This window comes from Lathyrus oleraceus, chromosome 7 (assembly GCF_024323335.1).
Source record: "Lathyrus oleraceus cultivar Zhongwan6 chromosome 7, CAAS_Psat_ZW6_1.0, whole genome shotgun sequence".
Taxonomy (NCBI): domain Eukaryota; kingdom Viridiplantae; phylum Streptophyta; class Magnoliopsida; order Fabales; family Fabaceae; genus Lathyrus; species Lathyrus oleraceus.
This window is the reverse complement of record NC_066585.1, coordinates 3,130,306-3,155,170: the sequence shown is the minus strand read 5'-3', so window position 1 is coordinate 3,155,170 and position 24,865 is coordinate 3,130,306. Positions and strand designations below refer to the sequence as shown.

The window sequence follows — 24,865 nt, the reverse complement described above, 5'->3', positions numbered from 1 at the left end:
GACCATTATGGAACGTGCGCAGTTGACCATCAGATCTGTCACCTCAATTAATGAGGGAGATCTGATGACCCTTGTTTTTTTTGTATTTTTTTATTTTTCATTTAATCCATTTATTTTGATTAATTCATATTATTTTCAGTTTTAACCCAAAAAATATGGGACTTTCACCAAAAATCTTTAAATATTTTCCTTTTTCATTTTCTGAATTAAAATTATTTTTTGGATTAATTTTGATATTTTTTAAGAATTAACTATTTTTGTGCATATTTTTAATTGTTTAAAAATACTTCTGACTTTTCAAAAATTATGAAATTTTTTGTCTAAGGTCCTTTGATCTTGTTTGACCTAGGATAAATCTCTTGGACATTTATTTGGTGTTTTGAAGAGGTTTTAGGTTTTGACCAAACTAATTTTAATTTAAATGCATTTTTAATTTGATTTTTAATTGATTAATTGTATAGAAATTTTGTCTAGCCATTTTTATTGACTTGTGATGTTTGACTATGTGTTTGGGCCTTGGTCAATGTTGATTTGACTTTTGTTGAGTTAAAATCATTGGATTTAGGGGATTGATGAAATGTACATTTCATCTCCCAAAATGAATGAATGATTTTAATTTGATAAAAGTACTCCCATGACCAATTTGTGTTTCTCTCATCTCCCCTCCCTCTTCATCTTCAATCCCATTCTCTCCCATCCTATTCATTGACCAATGAAACATCAATATCTTAAGGCTATTTGGTTCATCAATAATCTTGTGTTAGATGAACCAATACAAGTATGAATAAGATAGGTTCATCCTTTGATTTGTTTTCTTTTTGTGTGTGGTATGTTTTAGGAGTTTGGTTCATTATATCATATCTATAACATGCATTAACACCAAAATTTATATTACCCGACCTCAGATAGTTGTGAATTCTACATAAGTCCAATTACGATTGCTTAACATATAGCTAAAATTTGACCCTAAAGGCATAAGATTCTAGTAAGTGAGATTGTAAGTCACCCCCCTTTCATGGTATTGTGTGGAAACTTGGCCTTTTTTCCTTCCTATGGAAGATATCTTGGTTCAAGGATCCATGCTTGTGAATAGAGGGTTGAGTGTTCTCCAAAGAATGACTTAATCAATTGAAAAGCAAAACTCCACTAACATCTAATCCACTAACATTTGACAAACTTGTATTAATATTGCCTTTCCTTTCAAGTCATTTACTTTTATGCAATTTAATTTTAATTCATTTACCATTCATTTGTCATTTACATATCATTTAACTTTGTTTATGTTTATGTCATTTTTACTTTGCTCAGTTAATCCATATATTGTGATTGTATATATTTATTTGTGTATTTTGTTTGTGTTTGTGGTATTAGGATCTTAAAATACTTAATAAACAACAAAAACCCAAAAAAATGTTTGTATGGACTGTTGGGTTTGATCTGAGCTTTTGGACTTAGAATTAGGCAACATTCCATATGCAAAAGGAACTTGGCCAATGCCAACATTTCTGAGACCAAGTTATTGTGATTTGAGCTTTCACCTGATGCAAGTATTGGGATCCCCCTGAATTCATTTGCTACATGGTCTTGATGCAACTGTTACTTTGATCTCATGCCTAATGTCTTATTCTGAGCAAAAAGCCAAGGAGTGTGTCATCTGATACATAAGAAGGCAAAGAAGACTGTTAGCTATGGATTTGTTTTCTTGGATGTGGCCATCTTTATTTTATGCCTTGCTCTTCATATTTCTAATTGCTTGCTGATTATTGCTTGATTCAAAGTCCAAAGAGAAAATGGGTTTTCTATATGACATTCTTGTCTGTTGGATTGCATCCCATTGGTCAGATCTTTTCAACTCTCAACTTTTAATTTTATGCTTAGGATTAGTCTCTTCATCTCCTCCCATTTCTTAAATTTCAAAATCTCTCCCCCTTTTCAAAAACTTTCTTTGTTTGTGATTTCAAATTTAGACTCTTTTTGCAAACTAGAAACTTTGGCCTTATGCCATTGCATTTTTAAACTCTTTTCTTAATCAAACTTATAAATGAACTTAACCATATTGACTTAAAATTTCAAAAGACAAAAAGAACTACCACTCATTCAAACTCTTGAGCCCTTTGTACCTCTTTTAAATTTAAAATTTTGATTAAAAGCAATCCACTCATTTTGAAATTGATACCACGAACTACGAGGTTTTGATCCCTCATTTTTATGTTGGTACATAGGCACAAGTCTGAAGGTCTTGTCAAACAAAAAAATGTAATTAACAAGTTCTTTTCTCATTCCCACACTCTATTTCTTGCAAACATCTTTTATACCAAAAACACATACACACATAAAAAAGGGCTCCCTAGGAATACCTAGGACACTTTGGGTGCTAACACTTTCCCTATGTGTAACCAACCCCCTTACCTGTAATCTCTAGCATTTTATTAGTTTTGATTTGAAAACTTCTTATCTTTGGGTTTTGTTCGTACTTTTCCTTTGGAAACAATAAAAGCGCGGTGGCGACTCTGGTTTTGTTGACGTTAAGTTTACCCATAACTTAATGATCATGAATTTACCGCTACACTTACGGAATGCATTACGCTCTGTTGGACTTTCAGTCTCTCCTGATTCTTTTACTTGGTGGTAATATATTCCTCACAAAGATTATTTTTACATACATATCATATGCATCATGAGGTCTCTTAGGGACCAAAATTTGTTTCTAGATGTTGTTATTTAAGTCCATTCTACCTAGTTGATACGAAGATTTTAACCTTCACATCCTCAGTTAGAATACCCTTGAATAAGGGCAGTTGTAAGACCCAAATTTTGACTCTAAGATCCCTCATGCTATCTCATCATTTGCATTGGCTTTGGGACCACACCTTGGCATCCTCCTTACCCCTCATTCATTGGATTTGCATTAGGAGAGATCACCAAGAATATTTTTGATTGTAAAATATTTCATTTTTCTTTTGTTTACTAACCAAAATACCAAAAATATGTCTATGTATAGCTTTGTTTCTTTTGTAGGTAGTGTGTGCATCCACTTATGCCCCATCAAGTTCACATCTAGGGTTTGAGACCCTAATTGCAAGGAGATCAATTAATAGATGGTTCAAATTTGTTCTAAACATCATATATGGATCTCCATGATCTTTATTTATCATTTTGATCAAGAATTCATCAAGAGTTTGAAGCTTGTTTGTCTTGGAAACCCTAATTCATCTAGGTATCTTGTGTGACCTCCTCAGCAAGTTTCTTCAACCATTGGTCCAATATATCAAGGTATACTTCATTTTATGTCATCTTATGCATATATGATCATCCATGATTCCCAAAGATCAAGAGAACTTCAAGTTCGCAAGATGGTTCAAAGAGGTTGACTATAGAAAGTCAACTAGTCAAAACTGGGGTTCACTAGACCCTATCTCCAACAATTTTTATCATATAAAAATTATTCCAAGATAAATGTTACTCCTTATGACATTAAAAACAACTTTCATGTTGACATCAAGAGGTAGGTTTTCTTGGAAAGTCATTTTTTATGGTGAAATATTATAGGTCATTTTGTATGCGTCCTAGTTAGGAGTTCAACTTCCAAGGACCATAACTTGCTCAAATTTTATAAGATGAAGGCCATAAAAGTTACATGATAAATTTCAAGATTCCCTCTCTAACTTTTATTCTTTGAGAAATGTCAAATTCAACTTGCAAGGGCATGTGCCAAGAGGAAACGTTATAGGTCATTTTGGGTCATTACCATTGAACAAGCAATTTTCCTCAACTTCTAAAATGCATAACTCCCTCATTCCAAATCCAAATGATGTCAAATTTGTTACCATATTGAAGAGGAATTAAATATCTATAACTTTTATGAAGGAACTTTTTCCATTTGAAGCTCATAGCAGAAGTTATTCAAGGTGGAAGAAATGGTCATTTGACTTGGTACTTAGAAAATTTTCAAATATGTTTGATTTCTCAAACTTTCACCTCAAAATTCTTCATGATCCAAGCTCCAAATGTAAAAGTGTTCAACATTAAAGTTGTTCCTCTTGATGTCACCTTTCCAAAAAATCCAAAAGCACCTCGTTTGGACTAAGATTGAGGGACTTGCACATGGTTCCTTTCATAGGTTTATTTTGGCAAGATTTGAATTCAATTGTCCATTTCCTTTTCCATGCTTACATGTTATTATTTAAGGATCCATTGTGCATGAATTGGAGTGAGATTACATCATTCTTTAGGCCCAAATCATTGGCCATGCATCCATGCACCATTGTTACTAATTTTGGCAAATTTTCAAAGGGTGTAAAAATGAATTCAATTGACTATATAAACAAGTCTGTTGCTTCAGAAATAACACACACACCTTGCCCAAGCTTTTCCAAGAGATCTCATAACCTCACACCATAGAATGCCTTGAGGATTTCTTAGAAATCGAGTTTGAATTTCACCTTCTGTTTTGAAGTTCAAACTCCAAAGATTCATTGCCTTTTCCATCTCAATTGGTCACTGCAAGCAAGAGGAGGAAGAACCAAGCAAATTCAGATCAAGATCAAGCTGAATTGAAGCTACCCGGATATGAAATTTCAGAAACTTCTCTTTTTCGATTCTCCCTCATTTCTCGACTATTTTGATTCATTTTTGGTTTGCTGAAGTCCTACCAAGGTAGGCAACAAGATTGAGTTTCTTTGAGGTTAAATCGAAGCAACTCAGATCATGAACCTCAATTTTCAAATTCATGTATCTTTCAATATACTTGGAATTGGATAAAATGAAGGTCAGATTCGTGCTCCTGAGCATTTTACCTATAAAATCATGTCCTTAATTTTCATTTTTGTGGTGGTCTGTGGTGGACCAGCCCGGTGAGGTCAACTGGAGAAGATGACCGGAGCTAGGGCTCTGGTGGTGTGTTGGCACCTTCTAAACCATCTGATCCTTTCAAATTGTTTTAATCATGACCCTTGGTTCTGATTACCCTTAGTGTGGTGCATTGACTCAACACCATTGTGGAACGAGTGCGCTTGGCCATCAGATCTTCCACCTCAATTAATGAGGGTAATCTGATGGCCCTTGATTTTTGGTATTTTCTGATTTTCATTTAATTGCCTTATTTTATTTAATTAATAATAAATTCATTTTTAATCCAAAAAATATGGAACTTTCACCAAAAACATTTAAATATTTTTCTCTACCATATTTTGAATTAAAATTATTTTTTGGATTAATTTTTGTATTTTTCATGAATTAAATGTTTTTGTGCATATTGTTAATTGTTTAAAAATACTTCTGACTTTTTAAAAATTGTGAATTTTTTTTGTCTAAGGTCCTTTGACCTTGTTTGGCCTATGATAAATCCCTTGTTCATTTATTTGATGTTTTGAAGGGATTTTAGGTTTTGTCCAAATTAAAATGCATTTAAATTCATTTTTAATTGATTAAATGTTTAAAAAATTATATTGAGCCATTTTTATGGTCTTGTGATGTCTGAATTTCAGTTTGGGCCTTGGTCATGGTTGATTTGACTTTTGTTGGATCGAAACTATTGGATTTTAGGGATTGAGGGAATGTACATTTCATCTCCCAAAATGAATGGATGGTTTTGATCAGATGAAATTCCTCTCATGGTCAATATGTGTTTCTATTTTCCCCTCCCTCTTCATCTTCATCCTTATTCTTCCTTATTCCCTCATTTGACCAATGAAATCTCTAATGTCTAAATGCTAATTGATTCATCAATGACCTTGTGTCAGATGAATCAATACAAGTATGACTGAGATAGGTCCCTCCTATTTTCTTTTAGTGTGTGGTATGTTTAGGAGTTTGGTTCTTTGTACCAAACCTCTAACATGCATTAACACCTATATTTTTTATTGCTCGGCCTCAAATAGTTGTGACTTCTACATAAGTCCAATTATGATTGCTTAACATAGAGCTAAATTTGACCCTCAAGGCATAGAATTCTAGTACGTGAGATTGTAAGTCTCCCATTCTTCATGACATTGTATGGAGACTTGATCTTTTTTCATTTCATGAGAACTAGTGGCATACTTGTTGAATTATCCAAGTTAGAGCCCTTCTCATGGAAGATGTCTTGGTTTAAGGATTCATACTTGTGAATGAATGGTTGAGTGTTCTCCCTAGAATGACTTAATAAATTAAAACTCAACACTAACATTTGACTAACCTTTGACTAAATCTTATTAATATTACTTTACTTTTAAGTCATTTACTTTATGCAATTTAAATTTCAGTCTTTTATCACTCATTGTCATTTACATTTCATATAACTTGTTTATGTTTCACGCCATTTTCACTTTGCTCATTTGAGTCATATCTTATGATTGTATATATTGTTTGCTTGCTTTTGTTTTGTTTGTGGTCTTAGGACCTTAAAATATTTAATAACAAGAAAAACCCTAAAAAACATTTGGTGGACTGTTGAAACTTGATATGAACTTTTGGACTTAGAATTAGGCAGCCCTCCCTATGCTAAAGGACTTGGCCAATGCCAACATTTTGAGACTGAGTTATCTTTGACAGTGACTTTCATCTGATGCAAGACTTGAGGAGTTCTTTGATTCATCTGCTACTTTGTCTCTATCCTTAATTATTATTTTGTTTTGGTCTATGTCTGATACTTTGTTCTGAATTGATCAAGGAATATTTCATCTGATGCATTGGAAGACAATGAAGACTTCTAACTATTGGAGTGCTTGCTTGATGCAGCTATCTTTATTTGAGGCCTTGCTCTTCATGATTTCTAGATATTTCTCATTGCTTATTGATTATTGCATGATTAAAGTCCAAAGGAAAATGGGTTTCTATATGACATTTGTGTCTGTTGGATTGCATCTCATTGGTCAGATCTTTTCAACTCTTAACTTTTAAATTTGTGCTTAGGATAGCCTCTTCATATCCTCCTACTTATTAAATTTCAAAACTTCTCCCTCTTTTCAAAAATCCTCTTTACTTGTAATTTCAAACCTAGACATGTTTTAATGATTAGAAACCTTGGCCTTATGCCAATGAATTTTTAAATCTTTTCTTATTCAAATTTGTAAATGTAGGTGTTTAATTGGCTGCATTATATGGTAAAACACTAGCTGGTTACAAATGTCTTGACTGATGTCATGACATGGTATGTATGTGTGACTACATTGTAGGTTAGAATATCTAACTGTACTCTGATGTCTTGACTGATGTCATGACACACTTGAGTAGTTACTGCAGGATTAGCTAACACAGGATTTATTGAATGTCAAACTGGATGCTGTGACATTCATACCTGTCATCAGATACTAAGGAATAGAACAGCTGGTGTTCTGTTAGAACTTAGTATTTATTTCCAGTCTGGTTATCAAGGAAAGACCAGACCTGGCATAAGGCCTACTGACTGAATGTCAAATTGGATGTTATGACATTCATCATTGACAGCAGCTACTGAACATTAGACAGAGTGGTGTTCTGCTATACTTCAGCATGTAACTTAGTTTGTTCTTCAAGAGAATAACAGAACTAATTTAAGGCCAAATGTGTAAATGTTAAGTTAGACACTTTAACATTTACTAATGTAAGCTGTTACTGTAGTATGGTCATTTTGATCATGTACAGGTCAGCAAAATTGTACAGTCTGTTTTCTGGAAAAACAGACTCAGCATATGGATCTTGATGTCGAGCTGAATGTCGTGACATTCATTCCTGACAGCATATGCTATATTGTAGGTTGTTCAGTTTTCTGTTTCAGCTTTTCTTGGGCTATTCTTCAGGAAGTCAACAGCTTAGAGAAAAACCAGGAAACCAACAACCAAGCTACATTTAATGAACCTAACAAATAGCCTATTTGTTAGTAACCTAAATGTTGAATTTATGGGAACTAGTGTGACCTTAAATTCAGGAGAATACAGGTGCAAAAGCCCAGGTACTGCAATATAAAAAGGAAGGCGTTCCTTCATTCAGTTTCGGGGATTTTGAGGCGTGAAGATTTTATGTGTCCATCATATTTCACTGCTGTATTTTTGTGAGTCTTGTATTAGACGTAACTTGTAAGCCAAGCCATTATCAAGTAGATGATTGTTGTGGCATAGGGTGTTCATTGAGTTGTAAGTGTTGTGTCGCTCAAAGCTTTTAAGCGTGAGTGTTGTGTATCTTGATTAAAGTTGTGAAGCACAATCAAGTGTTGTTTGAAGTGTGACTTCAACTTGTCTTTAATATTGTTTAAAGATAGTAATCACTGAGGTGATTGAGGGGGAGTGAGTAGGAACTCTGATCTTAGTTTAAGATTGAAATTGCATTGGGTAGGGATTAAGTGATAAGTTGTAAACGGGTGAGTTTAGCTTTGAATTGATACTACTAATAGTGGATTTCCTCCCTGGCTTGGTAGCCCCCAGATGTAGGTCATGTTGGACTGAACTGGGTAAACAATTACTTGTGTTATTTACTGCACTTACTTTTAAGGTCTGCATAATTCCTGTCTGTGCAGAATTGGATGTCATAACAACCCGTGTGACATCCAACGTCTGATAACTAGAATTTCAGTAAATAAACTTAACCATATAGACTTAATATTCAAAAGACAAAAAGAACTAACAATTACTTTCAAACCTTTGGCCTTTTGTGCCTTCTTCTTAAACTTTTTGTTAAAATCAATTCATCAACTCATTTGAAATTTTGACCATGAACTACGAGATTTTAATCCCTCATTTTATGTTGGTACGTAGGCACAAGGCCGAAGGTCTTGTCAAACACAAAAAAATATAATCAAAGAATTATTTTCTCATCCCTACACTCTATTTTATCAAACATCTTTTATACCAAAATATATGCACACATAAAAAATGGCTCCCTAGGAGTACCTAGGACACTTTGGGTGCTAACACCTTCCCTCTGTGTAACCAACCCTCTTACCTGTGATCTCTGGCATTTTATTATTTTTGATTTGAAAACTTCTTATCTTTGGGTTCTGTTCGTACTTTTCCCCTTTCCTTTGGAAACAATAAAAGCACGGTGGCGACTCTAGTTTTATTGACGTCAAGTTTATCCATAGCTTGATGGTCATAAATTTACCGCTACACCAATCCCTTGGTGTATAGCTCACTAATTCCTACTCGGGGTCTCCTATCTTTATTCAACAAATGTAAGTGAAATTAGGTAATGCAATAGAATGCTAACTCAAATGCCACTACTAGAGGTGTCTTATCCTTATTCAACTAGCGTAACTATAATAATTGCCCTATTTTCAACGCATAGACTAATGATCAGTATTCCTTATGCGTCCATAATTAGATTAAAAGAGTATCTCATATAAAAAGCATTAAGCAAAAGAGGCAGTTAAATAGAAATATAACTTCAACTATTCATGCAATGACAAATTAAACATATGTCCCAATAGGTTCAAAATACGTTCATCCTACAAAACTTAACTTAGAGAAGTTTAACTACTCATGATTATACAATCAAATACCAAGCAATAAGATGAAGATTGCATATGAAAATCCTTAAAGAACTGGCCTCCAATGGCTTCCAATGCTCTCAAAATCGCCCTCTTGGTACTCTTTACCGTCACATTCAGTCATAATTTGCAGAACCCTTGAAAAGATGTCAAAAACTCCCTTTTAAAGTTGTCAAATCAGTACAGAACGCGTCATAATAGGTCTAGAAAAAGGGCCTATCGCGTGCGCGATGCTGACAAAACAACCTTATAACGTGTGCGATGTTGTGCGTGATTATTTCAGTAGCTGGACGTTTTTGCTCCTTTTTCCATCAAATTTTCACTAAGTCTTTATTTCTTCATACTTTGTCATTTTTGCATATTTCTTTGGTCTTTATTCTTCATTCTTGCTTCTCTTTGACTTGTTTTGCTCTGTTTTGGGACAGAAAACATGCAATAATAGGGAGTCACCAGATGAGATGCGCATGAACTCCTTTTTAGGTTCTAATTTGTTAAAAATGATTGATCCCCACCTTGTGTATGGGATATTTATAGGCTTGAACCCATAACCAAGTTGTTGTCAAGAAATTGGTGCCAAAACCTTGGTGGGGATCAAGTCTAGAAAGGCGAGAGTAGCAATGAGAGGAATGCTCTAGAACCACAAGAGATGGAGACCCATTTTCACCCAAAATCTTAAGGCATTGGGTATATGAGTCATCTCTTAAAAATCTACATGTGTAAGGGTATCAACCTTAGTTTTTGTAAGTACAATAGAGAATACTTTGCATGCGATGAGATGCACATGAATGCCTTTTTAGGTTCTAATTTGTTAAAAGTGATTGATCCTTTCCTAACCATGCATATGGGATACTTAGAGACTTAGCCAAATATCGACTTGAATATGACCAAGTTGTTACCTTCATGGGAAGGTGGACATTAAAGTTATATATTTTTGGCTATAAGGCTTGACACATCCATATATGGCTTGGGGTTGGAGCGCAATGGACTAAACCAAGTGATCCACGTCCCAGACGTATTGGGTTGGGCTAGGTGACATCATGTGCTCGATGCGTGATGTCACCCTTTCACACCTAATCTCTTCCCATGTCATTCTTAGGCTAAGTACGTGACGTGTTGATATCTTTAAAACCCCTACAAAATTATTCCAGCTCACAACCCCTCAAATACAAACGTAAAAGAGCAATCTAATTAAGCTAAGATATAGTTTAAGTTAAATATTAATTCTTCATTTTCTTAGTACTTTGACATATGGTAGTCCTATATTGTCCATTTTCAATATATCTTGTAACTACATAGTTAAAAAAAAGTATTCTATATATTTTGTTACTACTAATTATAACACCTCAAAATTTGCCCTCCTCTCTTGGGACTAGCTTAGCATATTGCATTTCATTTTTTAGGGCATTGTGCATTTGCATATTTCATATTTCTTGGTCCTTCAAGGAGGTTGAGCATTGTCTTGATTGCAAGGATATATTACCATCATCATGGTTATGTCATCATCAAGGGTCTCATTGTTCATGCTCAGATTCTTTGGGATTAGGGTTTTGACCTCTGGTCAACCCTAATCAGTGCCATTCTATCAGTCAGGGTTTTTCAAGGAGATGAATTTATTTGCTTGGATGAGGATCATATGATTGTTATGTGAATCTTACAAGATCTAGGGTTTCGTTTTGGAGCCAATTCCTCAAGTGGTTGAGGCTCAAGCTGATCAGAGCATTTCCAAGTCATCTATCAACCAGAAAGTCAACAGAAAGTCAACAGAGGGCTAGGAGGTGGAGAAATGAGTTTCAACATCTCATTCATGTTCAAAAGAGGCTTATTAATCATGTCAAAAGCATATCTTGAAGAATTTGAGGTCATATCAAAAGTTTCCAAAAATGGAAAATGACCTGTAATTGAAAGTTTCCAGAAATGGAAAGTTTTTTATTCAAATTCCACTTGATCTTGCATCATCAAATAAGCTTCAAATGAATTTTTGCCCAACATGAAAGTCGAATATCTTTCTCTCCCATTTCCAAAAAGTCCAAGATCATGAATTTATGATGAATGGTTGAGGAGATATGATCAAATCATTGCCAAGTGTACATGGAACTTCAAATGGCCATAACTTTTGATTCATAACTCCAAATTTGGTGGTTCTTTTTGCATTTTGCTTCTCATGACATATAGTTTCTAAAACATCCATCACATTGCATGAAATTTGAACATATGATCATTTGTGCATTCAAGTCAATTTTGGAGGAAAACTTGAAAATTTAAAATTGATGCATCATGGGAACAAATGATCATTGCTAATATGTGCATGGAGTGTTTTTAAGTGCATTTGATCATTGGTTTGGTACTGTTCACGTATGCATGCTTCACACACCTCAAAATTTCAATTTTTGTCACCACACCTTATCTTGCTTAACTTCAACTAAACCTTGATTAATTTTAATTAAAATAGGATTAGCACATGGTATATATATACATAAACCTAACATAATTGTAGAGGTTTTGCTCATTCTAGATCCAAATTCTCTCTCCCTCCAAATTTTTCTCTCAATCTTAATTCAAATTTTTCTCACATAAGCCTTGAATCTTCTTCCATATTCTGGTTCTCTAGTGTTGATTTAGCAGAGATCAAGCCTTGGATCATCAAGTTTGGACCAGAATTGTGCATGTGAAGCTCAAGAACTCAAAAATGGCAAATGCAAATTGAGCTAGATCTACACAGTTTCAAGCCTCAATTCAATCATCAAGCTTCAATACATCACTTTTAGAGTAGATTTGAAGCTTGCCAAGCCTTGGATCGTGCATTTCAAGAAACTGCTCTTCAAGAGGTTCAGTTTTCGAATCTCTTAATTCCTCAATTCATTAGCATGTTCATGTAGATCTTTCCATGCTGAGTTCACTGATGCTTGTAGAATTGAAAATGATGTACTATTGAGAAAGATATGCTTGATTGAAGTTTTGAATGTCAAACTTTTTTGCTTCGATTTTCATGATTGGTGATGAATTAACATGAATCAATGCTTGATCTATAACCTACATGTCATGAGGATTTGAATGATGTAGAAATTTTGAGATTCTGGAAAATTCTGGAAATTCTGGAAATTTTGGTATGAAGTTCATATTGTTCATCTTCATCTTCGTGAGGAAGATGAAGATCTTCATCGTAGCGACGGCCTAGCGTCCGTCTTTCCGTCGCTAGTGGTGCGCTAGGGTTTTTGCCAAAACGGCATCGTTTCAGCATGGCGCGCTTCCTTTTGAATCTGAACCAAGTTCGATTCCTGGCGCAAGCTTATTTTCAAATGTTCTCACCTTTTTTCCAATTCCCTCCATATTTCATGCTATGCTTCATTTTCTTTTCAAATTTTTTTATGCTAACTTTAAAAATGCATATCAAATTGAAAAATGATCCAAAAAATGCCTGGTTTTTTGCTACTTGTTCCTTAGAATGTCTAGAATTTTATGGTGCAAAATTCTGAAGTTGTGCATGGCTGGATTTTGAATTGTGTTAGAATATGTGGACATGTGTACATTTGTGACCTTGCTCCATTCCTTCCATTGTGAAATGCTTGATTTTAATCCAATTGCCATGAAATTTTGCATGATGATTCTTGACATATTGATGGATGTTTTAGGCTTGGTTTGGTATTTTTATCATTTACCATTTCTGTTTTACACACATCTTTGTATGGTGTGACAATTTGTGTCACACATTTGGTTGGTCAACTTGTGCAATTTCATTTCCATACCAAATGATCTTTGATGCTTCTGATTTTCTGTATGATGATCATGTTGGATGTGTTGAATGCTCATGATTTTTTCCAGAATTATTTGGATCATTTCTGTTTTGATTTGGAATTTTCATTCTCAATGTCCAAATGTATGCCTTGAATGTGTCTTTGACTTCTCTTGCACATAAAATGAACTTGCTTATTGATTTTGGTTTGGTCCTTTTTAGGACTTGTTCTTGATTGATTAAATATGATTCATGTTGAATATCAAGTTCTGTTTTGGCTTTTTGATCCACTTTTGACCCTAGGCTTTGACCTAGTGGTTTGGACTTACATTTGAGTTGTGAATTTCAGGTTCAAGTATGCATCTCCATGGTTGATGTTGCTCCTTCATTTGAGCTTGGTCATTTGTTATTGTTGGCTAACATTTGTTTGTTTTGTAGGCTTTGATGATAATTCACTTGAGTGTTTGCCTTATGGCTTACTCATTGTGCATATTGGATTGTCTGTTTGATGTTGACAGTTGTCTGATTGTCTGAACACTGTACTGATTTGTTTGGTTGTTTACACAGGTGCCTAAGTTGCTTTAAGTTTATTTGAACTTTGCTTTGCTTTGCTTGTGGTTGGCATACCACTTAGGTATAATCCCTGATCTTCATGTAGTCTGGAAGACCTATCATGTTACTTTGGCAGGCACCTGTCTGAAGCCCTCCTTAAGAGGCCATGTTTTTGTTTGTTTAATTTTGTGCCAAGCAGGTTAAGTCCTCTTAAGAGGCAATTGGCAGATAAAAGGGATGTGTAATCCATCCCCTGCTACTCAGTTGTGTCATTCATCTTGCTCATACCCTGTGTTGATGCACTTTGAATACAAAACCCAAGATCTTGTTGTGTCAGTCATTTGTGGAGAAGAGTTCCTTCTTTCTGAACTCCCACACTTTCATTGTCTGAAGATCTCCCAGGCCAGGGATAAGAGCTGTGAGGTCTTATCCTCACTTCCCATTTCATCTGCTTCACCCTAACTCTCAATGTTAGGGTTAAGAGCAAATAACACCCATTCCAGTATTTGGCTTGTTTGTCAAGGTCGATATGACCCCTTGACTAAAGCCCAACCTTGCTTGAGCCCACTTGGTTGTGTATAGTGTGTGCTATTTGCTTTTGAAGTTTATCTGCTTAGCTTCTCATCTCCTTTCTGTAGGAGTCGTATGATCAACTTTTGAGGAAGTTGACGTACGTAGAGATAAACTTGAGTTGACTCACTGCCTGTGTGAGTCAAGCTCTTGTTAGAAACCTCAACCTAGGACTATTGTGGATTACATGATAACTATTAGGCTCGAGTCAGTCTCCCTTTTAGTTTGTCATTTCCCAGTCTCTGGTCACGATAGAAATTTCTCCCTTGTTCAGGGGAACTACGTTGCCCTGATCCTCATACCAGATGAGGTACGTAGGCAGGAGATCGTGCGAGATCTCTCCGGGCACCCTTTTTCTTTTTTTGGTGTGTGTTTGTTTGTTTGGAGTCTGATGTAAGCCCCGCGATTGGCATTCGGTTTCCTTGTTTGTTTGTTGTGTGCTTGGAGTCTGACGTAAGTCCAGCGATTGGCAGTCGATTTCCTGTGGGTTGTGAGTTTGGAGTCTGATGTAAGCCCAGCGATTGGCATTCGGTTTCCTCGTTTGTGTTTGTTGTTCGGAGTTGGATGTAAGACCAGCGATTGACATTCCAATTCCAGTTGTGTGTTTGCTCTGATGTCTCAGCGTCGTTATGTTGTGTTTTGTTTCGGCGTGCGTTAGCCGAACTGCGGTAGCTCTGATTCTCATTCCAGATGAGATACGTAGGCATAGGATGCGATATCCTAGCGAGCCCGTTTCCCATTTCCCCGAACTACGTTAACTCTGATGTTTGTTTCTGACAAACTACGTAGGACCAGGATGCGACATCCTGCCGAGTCCGCTTCCGTCTCCTTCCACCTGTGTTTTATTCCATGTGTGCGTGCATTCTTTGAGCAGTTATCTAGCAATCTTATTCTATTCTTTTGAGCATGGATCCCGTCGAGTACGACGGACGTGAGGGGTGCTAATACCTTCCCCTTGCGTAACCGACTCCCGTACCTTGTAATCTCCGGTCGTAAGACCATTTCCTTTCCAGGTTTACTTCGAGCGTTTCCTTTCCCTCTTTTGGGATAAATAACGCACGGTGGCGGCTCTGTTTGTTTGTTTTCCCGCCGGTTATTTTTCGCGGATGCGACACTAATATATTGTATTTGTCTCCTATCAAACATATTCCCCAATTTATCATAGGGTCTGTTTGTTAAATATATATTTTTTTTAAAAATCTTTATATCTTTAAAAAAAAATTTGAACTTGTTAAAAATGATAGAAATTATTTCAAGTTTATTTTTTTAATTATGGTAGATTTTTATAAATAAAAAAATCCCTACATACTTGTATCATACAGAGTTAAACTTAATGCACAACAAATGAAGAAAGCAAGAGAAGCAAATGTGTGTGTATAATATATATTATAATTCAGTTAAAAGTGATGGATCTCTGCATGCTTGCTTTGGATGCTAGTTTAATTTTGTTTGTGATTCTGTGGAATAGATATTGTAGGGACTAATAGAGTACTAGCAAATATGAGAAGCAAAGTGAGGTATATTTGTTTTACATATTATTATTTATTATAGGCAAGTCAAATTGCAGCCAAAAACTCCACCCGTGATCATTGATATGTTTATATGTCGACAGATATTTTCATTCTGAGTTCTGACTATGCTGTATCTTATGCTTCAACTCTGCATAAGCCATGACTAATCTGTTGTGATTGGTTAATATCAATAAAATAAAACAAAACAAATCTGGCATGAGAAAATCTTCCTCCACTTAAAACTTGATTTTTACCTTAAAAGAGGTGAATGAATAAAACAAACAACTCATTTGCTAACATGCTTTCGGTGTTTCAGAATTCTGATTACGTATCAGTATTTCAATTTTAGCCACAAAGATCGTTAATTCTAGGGTTACCTATATCTATAGTTTGTGTGACCTAGTAGGGTTTATAATTACTTAGTTATGAAGTTAATGATATACTATACTAGTGAGTTCTGAATTATTGGTCCCCCACTCACGGTTTGAATGAAGAATATTTACCCTGATGATGATTGATGCCTCTTTGTGTGACACGTCCTAGTCTTAAGGGTTGGATCATTCCCTAGTTAATGTAACAAATTCTATACTATAAAAATGTAACATTTCCAACCACCTAAAATCATCACAAGTTTAATATAATAATAATTCTTGTTATTAACCTTTATTTCATCTGTTTTAGTTTTTTTTTTTTTTTTAATTTATCAAGAAAAAATTATTGCTTTTTGAAGTCACATGTTAGATGTTAGTGAGAAGTAAGATTCAAATCATACACTCTTATAACTCCTAAGCAAAAGAGTTGCATCTCTTACATTCCACATCTTCAATCACTAAATATCTCCTATAACTTCATATTAATCAAAACTCAAAAGGAAGTTTTATATATGAAAATAATAATAATATCTAATTTGTTTCAATATAACATATAGGATATATATCAACCAATTCACTACTATTGGATATAAATAATGATAAATCTGTCAAATACTGTTAAAATTTCCACACCAGTCATCATTGCATCATATCAGCATTCAAAGATTTCAAATATCACATGAAAATCATGGAAGACTTTGAAAACAGGCTAACGCACGTGAACATTTCAATCGTGCGGGGTGGATTATTGATTTTCTTGTCAATTGTTATGTATTTTAACTTTATATTATAATATTAATAACTATTTTTCAATTATCTATTTAATTTAATTATTTATAAATATAAAATATAAAATTAAAAAAATATATTATATAGAATATGCGCCACATGCAATGGCGCATATGTATAATGTCTTGCATGCATTGCTCAATTGCATTGGTTTCGATAAATATTTTTAAAAATTAATTATTTTATTATTTTAATTGAAAAAATCGGGTATTTTAAAAAAAAATCACAGATTCACTTTTATTCCCCCATCCTGTTCCCTTTTGGTGCATTGATGTGATTTCTTTAATGTCATAAATTGGACTACAGAGTTTTTACTTCACCACAACATTGATTGCAATACAAAACCATTTTATTTATTTTTCAGCAAAAGAACAAAACAATTCTCTCACCCATGTTCATAGTTACCTCAACATCAATTTCTGTCACATCTTATTCCTATTTCAGATACCATGTATCAAAATCAAACCCTCACATCAAATTCCTTATACATTCTTCATTTAATTCTTCGTTTCCCATTCTTCATATATCAGAACCAACATGTGTATACATAATAATCAACTTACTCTAATAAGCCCTATAATAAACACTAACCAACATAGTCCAAATGCATTTAAAGGAAAATACCTCATTCAACTCAGTGTCTATTACACCACCAATTTCTTGAAACATAACATCAATAACAATAAAAACTAGTGCTATTTTCCAACAAAATCCAACACCTAACATACAAACCTGTCATTTGACATGCATACCAAACTCTTGTTTATTATATAATATAATATATTCTAATCAGTTCTTCAAAGGTAGAAACTCAATAAACTGGTTTGGTGCATTCATTGCTGAAGCTGATATCTCTGTCTCTTTGTGTTGGTTAATAATGCTATCATCACTGCATCCATTATCTCCTTCGTTCCTTATTGGGAAAAGTTGAAGTGTTTGAGCAGATTCCAAACAATGATCTTCATGCTGAGTGTGACTACTATTGTTGATTCTACTACTGCTTAAGTGGAAAGGTGAAATGAATAAGCTCAAATCATGTGTCCTCTTGATGAGTTTTGGGTCCATGAGTCTAGTTGTTACTGTGCTAGAGGTGGTGGTGGCCATGCTAGCTGTTGCTGTAGAAGAGATGTAATTAGAATTATTAGGATATTGTGCGGTGTTTATGAAGGTAGGACAAGTTAACTGCATCATATGCCACGTGGCATTCCTTTCCATAAAGTTTTTTCTTTCTGCTTCATCGAATTGGACCCATCCATCTGTTCTAGAGTACTGGTCTGCTTTTGCTGCTATCCTTTGAATTGAAACAGATTCCTGAGGAATTTAAATAAAACCATAGGTGAAAAAATAAAAAACCTTAGGTTAAAAAAAAAAAAAGAGCATGCACAGATTTCAAATAAGCATGCTGCATGCAGTCTCAAAGTTATACTAGTTATTTTTTTAAAGGTGTATGTTGGTCTATGTGAAGTCAAATAAAAGCAGTGTTGAAGGTGAGTGTTGTCTTTTGCATCATGAATATGGATAGTTTTTTTCAATTCCATTGAAACAAGAATATAATGGAGAGTGCCTAAAAGCTACAACTGCACAAGCCCCAAAAGCCCAGCTAAGTTTCATAACAGCAGCCCCGACAGAAAGGAAGTAATGCAGCTTTTAGGACCTTTTCATTTCCCAACAAAACTTTTCTTTTCTTACCTACTAACCTCCTTTCTTTCACCTATACCTATAGTTTGTGATTCTTGTGCATATCAATTACTAACTAGTCATGTTTTAACATATAATCAGTGCTTAGTGAGTGAATCATAAAGATCTCTAACAAGTGAATAATAATGTAAGAGAAAAAAGACCTCTGCAAGAGGAAGAGTACTGGTACTGGAGTTTGTGGATGGTAGCCAATTTTTGGTGTGTTCAACTTCAAAGACTGTCCTACTTGAGCCTGTAGACAAAAAGAAAAACAAAAAAGAATATAACTTTACATCTCAACCAACAACAATACGAATGAATAAGAAAAAGATAAAGTAACGCATGTCATATTACAAAAACAAAGATATTCTATTCCTCTAACAAAAACAAAACATCCTCACAGTGATTTTGTCAAACACATGGTGAGTAAAATAATGGAAGAATAATAATACTAAATTGTTTTTACCTAGGTCTTTCTTTTCAAGAGAACCATCAAACTCAGCAGCTGACTCCATTTGACGCCGTCGTTTCTGTCTTTCTCTTGCTTTGTGATTCTGAAACCAATAGAAAACATTCTTTCCTTCAATTTTTCCAAATCTTCTAAGCTGTGCTGTGATTTGTTGGATTTGTTCAGCAGATGGTGTTCTTGTTCCTCTTCTGTATAATTCTTCAAGCGCTCTTAACTGTTCCGGTGTCGGATTCCATCTCGAACTCACCACAACTGCAGCCGCAGCCGGGTTATTCATCTCCGGTCTCTTACTTTGATCTCCAACTGATTCATAACATAAAATCACAGTTTTAGTTTTAGGTTTTACATGCATAACTAAATAAATGTATATATATACCTTGGTGAAGATTGTGATATTGTGAAAAGAAATCATTGGAGCCATGAATGCGGTTTAAGGAAGGAGTAGTGGAAGTTGAAATGTTGTTGTTAGGAGAAGAAGAGGTGAGAGGCTTTGGAATGAGAGGTCTGAGTTTTCTTCCATTGAAAGGATAATCAGCCATGTTGTTGAAGTCATTACCTTCATTGTAACCTACCATCCACATAATGTGAGAATGAATATTATAATAGAAAAGGTTATAAATAGAAGAAAAGAATGAAGTTAGAAAAAGAATGAAATGATAGAGGAAAAGTAGGGATGGTTGATAGATATAGAAATGTAGTTGGAAGAGAGTGAGGTTATGGTAATTTGTAAATAGGTTGATGATGATGAAGCATTGTAGAAGAGATAGATAGAGATAGAGAGAGAGAGTATATTTTGTTATTGTTGGATTAATATGGGACAAAGAAGAGATGAAGTTGACTAGGCTTTAGAGAGAGAGAAGAGAGAGAGAGAGAGAGAGCGTGGAATTCTGGGAGATTGTTATTGGGAGAAGAGAATGAAAAACGACGTGACGATGATGAGGGTTATCATCACCTCATTTATTGTTCTCTTCACGTCTCGTTCCTTTCACACTAATTCTAAATCCGAACTGCCTGCCTCTCTCTCTCTCCTCTCTCTCTCACCTCACTCATTCATACTTTTCTTTTCTTTATTTTATTGCTTGACTCCATGCACACATTCATCTTATTTACTCGTGTACGGATATACTACTTCTCACTTTTTCACCTCTATACACCATCTATGTATTTGTATTTACTACTATACTCATTTGTCTATACACCATCTATGTATTTGTATTTATTACTCTCTTTTTTCTTCTTCTAAATTACGTGGTTTTTTTTTGTATGACAAGCTAGATAGGTTTTTTTTATTCGGAGTAGATCTTAATAGGATTGTTATGGTTGAACTTGATCACAAACATCTAATATGACATTAGTATATTAGTATATGTACTAATATGTATCTGATATCAATATAAATAAAGTTAATAAATTTGGTTCAAGTTTAAACTAAATACATCAGCATTGATTGTTTAATCAATTTTTAGTTAATATATTTAATATCGTATTAGTATTAGTGTTGAAATGTTGCATGTGAAAGTTGAAATTTTAAACGCACCTTGATTAATTAGAGGTGGGGGAGATAGAAAATATAGAGAAAAAAATGACTGTTACCAGATTTGGAATCTTGTATGGATGGTCCAGAGTCATTCATTTATTGAATTAAATTGAACATGGCCATATATAGGAGGGTAGTTAAGTAATAAACAAAAGTGTCAATGTCCTCTCTCTCTCTTTGTTTGCCTCTTAGGTATAACCCTTTGGTTATTACAATGGAATGACTCAATTCTCGAGCTATAGTGCATAGAATTTGAAAGCTATAATTGATTAATTATTTCTAGCTTTTTGTTGGGTGGAGGGCCTACTACCTGCAAATTCTGAATCCTACTATTTGTATGTCTCTTATTTATTATTATCAGATTTTATGCATGCAATACAAAACACATTACACATGTAGTGAGATAAAAAGATAAATAAGTACTTACTTTCTCTCTCTCTGCCCATAAAATCACTTAATCAACAATCTCTTCTCATTGCTAACAATTCCAAAATCAACCTATATACCTATAACTATACCTACTTGTCACAAATATATTGTTACAATATGGCCCCATAAACTTTAAACTTTTTCATCCTTTTTAGCCTTCAATATTAGTCAATGGTAGTGATTGAGTATATAAGTTAGACTTATGGAATTGGATGGGAATGTTTTCTTCTTCAACAACATAAAGTCCTTTACTACTTTTAAATAATAATAAAAACAAACCCTATAACTAGCATATATATCTATATCTTGAATCAAACCAATTAGTACTTAATATTATTCTTTCTTTTTTCTTTTCTCATTTTTAGCTACACTATAATGTTACCCGTGAATGTATTATTGGAAAAAGAGTAGAATACGTACTATACAGTATACAATATTTCAGTGTAGAAAGATGAAAAGCAAAAAACAGCTTTTGATTCATGGATAATTATAGTTAGATTCGTTTTTAAAAGTTAAACCAAATTTGATACTACTCAACATTATTGTATACTACTATGTCTATTTATACACGCATAAATATAAATTGCATTGTTTTCATAAAAAAAATATATTCGATCAGGTGACACTGGTCTTAGTCTAAGATGAGAATTTTATTTATGTATTTCCCAAGAGTGAGTATAGTAGTGTGAGAGGCTCAATTTTACAACGACAAAACATGATGGATGCAATCACACTCCAAGGGACAAGATTTCAGAACAGACAGCTTCATACTTTTCCCCTATAAAGGAATAAAGTCTTGAAAATAAATTCGAACAAAAGTACTATGATTTAATTTCTAGCTTATTATTTTTTTATTACGTTCATGTCCAATGTTTCCGGTTTCTTCGATATGTTGTGTAGCTTTTGTTTTTCTTCCAATGTTTTAGACACACATTTTTCGGCAAATTAGTAAACTATTTTGATGAATTAAATGGACAGAAAAGATGAACTTTTTTCTTCCATTGAATTTTCTCTAAACATTCAAAATTGAACCAAACTATTATATTGATATTATTGATTTGATTTACGGGTTCGAAATTTTAAATTATATTGAACCCTTATATTTTTCTTATTTTTTTAATAAAAAATTTTAAACTTGTTATTTTAATATTTTTTATTTTTTATTTTACTTCGATTTATTTGCCATTTTATTCAGTCTAGAACTATTTGTGAAAATTAGTTCGATTCATTAATAAAATATAATTATTCAGTTATTTTAACTTCAATTTGGTATAGTTCGGCTGTCCGGTTTGATCAAAATGTTTTCTAAACAATCCTATTCATTTTGTTAGGATTTTAATGGGTTTGGTTTATCGTTCAACCTACACTATTTTTTTGACAAAATTGAATCGAATCAACTTGGTCGTGAGTTGGAGTGGATTCAAATATAATAAATAATATTTTTTTTTTAATTTTTAAAAAATTATACCATAATTCAATATTATTTTCCACATTTTCAACATTTAAATTGGAGGAAAAATACTATATAATAGTCTAATAAAATTTATCTATATCTCATAACACTTAATAATAGTAATAAATTTCACAAAAACACATTATTTTTCTAAAACTCAAGTTAAAAATGGTACATAAATAAATAAACAATACATATTCTTAAAATTCTATAAAATCATTGGTCTAATACCTAACTAGTAGCAATATTATTGGTGAATAAATAAAATATGGCAAAATAGTGGTTTATAGTCGTATACTAATTTTTTTCTTCATTTATAATAATAATAATAATAATAATAATAATAATAATAATAAATCATGAATGTAACATCAACAAGTTGGGTCAACGGCCCATAAATTTAAAAATTTGTATTTGCTAAAAGTATTGTTAAGAATGTGTGGTTTAGCCTAACTCAACCCTACAAAATCAGTTGGTAGAGTGAGGGTTGTCCCCATTTATAAACTCATGTTCAGGTCATATATTGTCCGATGTGGGACTCTTAACACACCCCTTCACACCCAAGACTGGACATCTGGAGCGTGGAAATAAATGGTGGGTGGCCCGATAGTGGAAATCATAGTAGGTGGCCCACCAGATCTTAAACGAGACTCTGATACCATGTTAAGAATGTGTGGTTTAGCCTAACTCAACCCTACAAAACTGGTTGGTAGAGTGAGGGTTGTTCCCACTTATAAACTCATGTTCAGGCCATATATTGTCCGATGTGGGACTCTTAAAAAGTACAATAGTTAAGAGAGAGTCTATTCACATTAGGATTGTGAGAGACTTTGTGTATTTTTCTATGGAATTTGTGGATGCCTTCACAATTCTAGGATAAAGGCATTTATAGAAGGCTCATTGGACATTGATTAGAAAGCGTTTTCACCAGCTCCATGATTAGAAACGTAGGAGTAGAGGAAGAGTTGTTCTCCCTTAGATTGTGGAGGACACGGTTTTTCAAAGTACATGTTGTAGGCCACGTGTGGTAACTATGATATGTCATGGATTTTAGTATGTATGACCTAAGCCCAACTAGGTCGGGCGGTTTGCTACGCACTTTATCATGGATCATCCATTTTTTAGGCCAAAAAAATTATTTCAATATGCAGCCCCTAAAGCAAGATGCCTTGGAAAAGGTGAAGTGATTTAATTTAAATGTACTCCCATCTTAAAGATTTTGTAATCCTCTAACATGAAGCTTAGGTCGAGTCCTTCAAGCGTTACTTACAAAAGCACGTGCATCATTAAATGTTTCTCAAGATGGGTTTGTCTCGAGAAGTTAAGTTTGTTGAGGACCCTTGGTTCTCTCACAAGTGTCAGAAAGAGAGATGTGTGAAGGTTCATTTTGCAACCGTTGGTGGCACCTATGTTCATATCCTTATATGAGGAAAACTTTATCCCATTTTTCATTCATTATATTTTAGAGTTTTCACTTAGTAGGGCAAGTTTCACTCAAAGCTTCTCAAGCTCAACTTTATCATTTTCATTGCAAATAGGCATAACCTTTTCTTCCCTTAATTCACCCTTTTTTTCTTTTAGAAATGACAATCATTAGGGAGTTATATAAGAGGGGTAACATGATTTAACCTTCCAATAGTAGAGAACTTATAAAATTATATGGATTATAAACTCCTTGAAATAGGGATGTTTTGGAGTTATGTGAGCACCTCTGATTCTAGCCGAGATAATGACTCTCTTTTTTCTTATTCTTTCTTAGGAAATTTAGAGTTGTCAATGGTAGGAAGCTAATTAAAACTTCAGGAGTGGAGGACTTCAAAACTTGTTACACCTCTGAGAAAAGAGTGCCCTCCTTCTGAAAATGCCTAAAACTCTCTAGAATGAAGAATGAGATGGAGGATATCTTAGAGCCTTGCTTTGAAGAGGAACACACTAACATCAACGCCCTGTAAGACTCGACATGCCTTCTTCTATATGCATCTTACATTCGTCCACGACCTTGGAGGGCTTATTCCCTTCACTAATTTCGAGTATGAGGTTTTCACAACCAATAATATGGCCCTTCCAAAATAATGCCAAATGGGTGGGCCTTTATAAAGGCCTTTGATATTATTTATCGGTGCATTGAATCTAACCTCACCATAAGTATTTCTTCTTTTTTATGGTACTAAGGTATTACCCAAAGGTGGTTGAATGACTCTAGGTGCTATGTTGTGAAGAATCTTATTTACCTTCACTCTACTAGAAAGATAGGGTTGTGAGGGTAAGGGGGAGAGATGGTACATAATTAGATCATTATGAACTGGAAAACCGAAGTATCTATAAAAACTGGAGATGC

The 24,865-nt window shown here is 34.1% G+C and overlaps 1 protein-coding gene across 1 annotated transcript; it reads right to left on the bottom strand.

Annotated features, from left to right (window-relative positions):
* Positions 1-17,416: 17,416 nt before the first annotated feature.
* LOC127106827 (WUSCHEL-related homeobox 1) lies at positions 17,417-20,162 on the bottom strand. Its single transcript, XM_051044121.1, has 4 exons — positions 19,485-20,162; positions 19,106-19,411; positions 18,804-18,892; positions 17,417-18,273 (listed from the first exon to the last, which is right to left on the bottom strand). Exons 1-4 carry the CDS (start codon positions 19,687-19,689, stop codon positions 17,752-17,754), a joined length of 1,122 nt encoding a protein of 373 aa, XP_050900078.1. The 5' UTR covers positions 19,690-20,162; the 3' UTR covers positions 17,417-17,751.
* Between the last annotated feature and the right edge of the window lie 4,703 nt (positions 20,163-24,865).

What these genes read in the sequence shown, in the direction of transcription:
- LOC127106827 (XM_051044121.1), bottom strand. Translation starts at nt 19,689, where the DNA reads ATGTGGATGGTAGGTTACAATGAAGGTAATGACTTCAACAACATGGCT. An exon ending in ATATCACAATCTTCACCAAG is followed by an intron (nt 19,412 to 19,484) that starts GTATATATATAC and finishes GTTATGAATCAG; the next exon opens with TTGGAGATCAAAGTAAGAGA. An exon ending in GTACTCTTCCTCTTGCAGAG is followed by an intron (nt 18,274 to 18,803) that starts GTCTTTTTTCTC and finishes TAAATTCCTCAG; the next exon opens with GAATCTGTTTCAATTCAAAG.